At 47.3% G+C, this 1,575-nt stretch overlaps 1 protein-coding gene across 1 annotated transcript in view; it reads left to right on the top strand.

The window, feature by feature from the left end:
- The window catches only part of cep152 (centrosomal protein 152kDa), a 32,888-nt gene extending 31,749 nt beyond the window's left edge, over positions 1 to 1,139 (top strand). The window contains exon 24 of the mRNA XM_015378981.1: positions 208 to 1,139. Coding sequence (XP_015234467.1) covers positions 208 to 1,001 — 794 coding nt within the window. The 3' untranslated portion in view covers positions 1,002 to 1,139. The remainder of the gene's footprint in view (positions 1 to 207) is intronic.
- The last annotated feature ends 436 nt before the right edge of the window (positions 1,140 to 1,575 follow it).

Genomic DNA, 1,575 nt, shown 5'->3' with positions numbered 1-1,575 from the left:
GACTTTATTCTCGTAATGTTTCGACCTTATTCTCGTAATGTTACGACTTTATTCTCATAATGTTACGACTTTATTCTCGTAATGTTTCGACCTTATTCTCGTAATGTTACGACTTTATTCTCAAAATTAAAAAATCTCAAGCCTGGCCCTGATACTCCGTCATAAAAAACATCTGCTGGGATCAGCGTCTGTGTTTTGTGTCAGCAGGCTGTCAGACGGGTGGATCCTCTAACGCCGCTGGAGGCCTGCCAGCTGGAGGCGCTGGTTTCAGTACCAACCTGGCGGCACTAAACAAACTTCCTGATTTGAGGCCAGAGCAGCAACCTGTAAACGCTTCCGTGGATCCAGGGCTGAAGCCAAACGCAGCAGCTGGAAGCAAACTTTTAATCCACCAGGACACTTCTGCCCCTCAGGAGGGTTCAGACGCCGCAGGGTCAAAACCCCAAACCTTTAATACCATCCCACCTTCCTACAAATCTCAGCAGACATCTTCCCAACAGCACATGGATTTTGTCGCTTCGTCTTCGACGGGTAAAATCTCCGACTGGCTTCTGCAAGGAGGCGACTCAAACAAAGCAGTTAGCCGCGCAAAATCAGCCGGACACAGCCGACCTTTCCTCGTCCAGGAGGCTCCAGTCAGAGATGAGAAGCAGGCGGACTGGAGCCTGGCTAGCAGTGACTCAGACTCTGGTCCAAACGTAGCCAGAACGTCACACCACCGGAGGAGAGTTGAACCACTGAGGCCTTTGACTGTGAGTGAAATGGGAGCATTTGGGGGCCTCACACCAGATGGTTCAGACCTAACCGTGTATCAGGAGATTCCCAAACAGACGCCTATGACCGAAAAGGATGCTCAAGCAAAGAGGAGTCTGGTCAGAGAGCCGATCCCCGGCTCAGAGTGTGAAAACTGGCAGCAGGCTCACTTCAGGGTTCTGTTCGGTGAGCTGAGGGAGCGACAGCAGGACAGCGGGTTCGACAGTCCCACCTACCAGCAGAAATGATGAAGGCAGGGAAGAGGCAGCAGCTTCATAACCTGCGCCTTTAATTCATCATGTTTACATGTTATAAAACGTTGAAAACATCTTCAGCAGTTTTGCCAACCATGCTTCATTAATAGATAAATACATTTTAGGATATTTTCTTATGTTTGTTGCAGAACTTTGCTTTTACTGCAGATTTTGTCCAATTCACACAAGTTCAGCAAAATACAGGAATCCCAGTATGACAATAAAAATGTTCTGGGACAATTTTAAGAAACAAAAACATGTTTCTGTTCAGAGTTTTAGCTGCTCCTCCAAGCAGGATTAGATGAAGGGTTGACCCAGATTTTTTTAGGTAAAGCACGTGGGATTTTGGGAAAGCCTTCCTTACCTTTGTGTTTGGGCTTAATGTCCTGTTGGAACCCCAAACTGCCTCATCTGAGTCAAAATGTTTCCTTCAGAGCAATGGGAGGTGCTAACCCAGAAATCATCAGGCGGTGGACGCTTTCACAGCAGACTCCTTGTCCACAAAAAAGATCCAAGATCCGAAGCTGACACCTTCAAATGCAACTAAAACTCCCCACATAGACAATCC

The sequence above is a fragment of the Cyprinodon variegatus genome, unplaced genomic scaffold (assembly GCF_000732505.1).
Source record: "Cyprinodon variegatus isolate N-32 unplaced genomic scaffold, C_variegatus-1.0 Scaffold183, whole genome shotgun sequence".
Classification (NCBI taxonomy): Eukaryota; Metazoa; Chordata; class Actinopteri; order Cyprinodontiformes; family Cyprinodontidae; genus Cyprinodon; species Cyprinodon variegatus.
The sequence above is the reverse complement of the archived record's forward strand: the minus strand, read 5'-3'. Positions and strand labels throughout refer to the sequence as shown.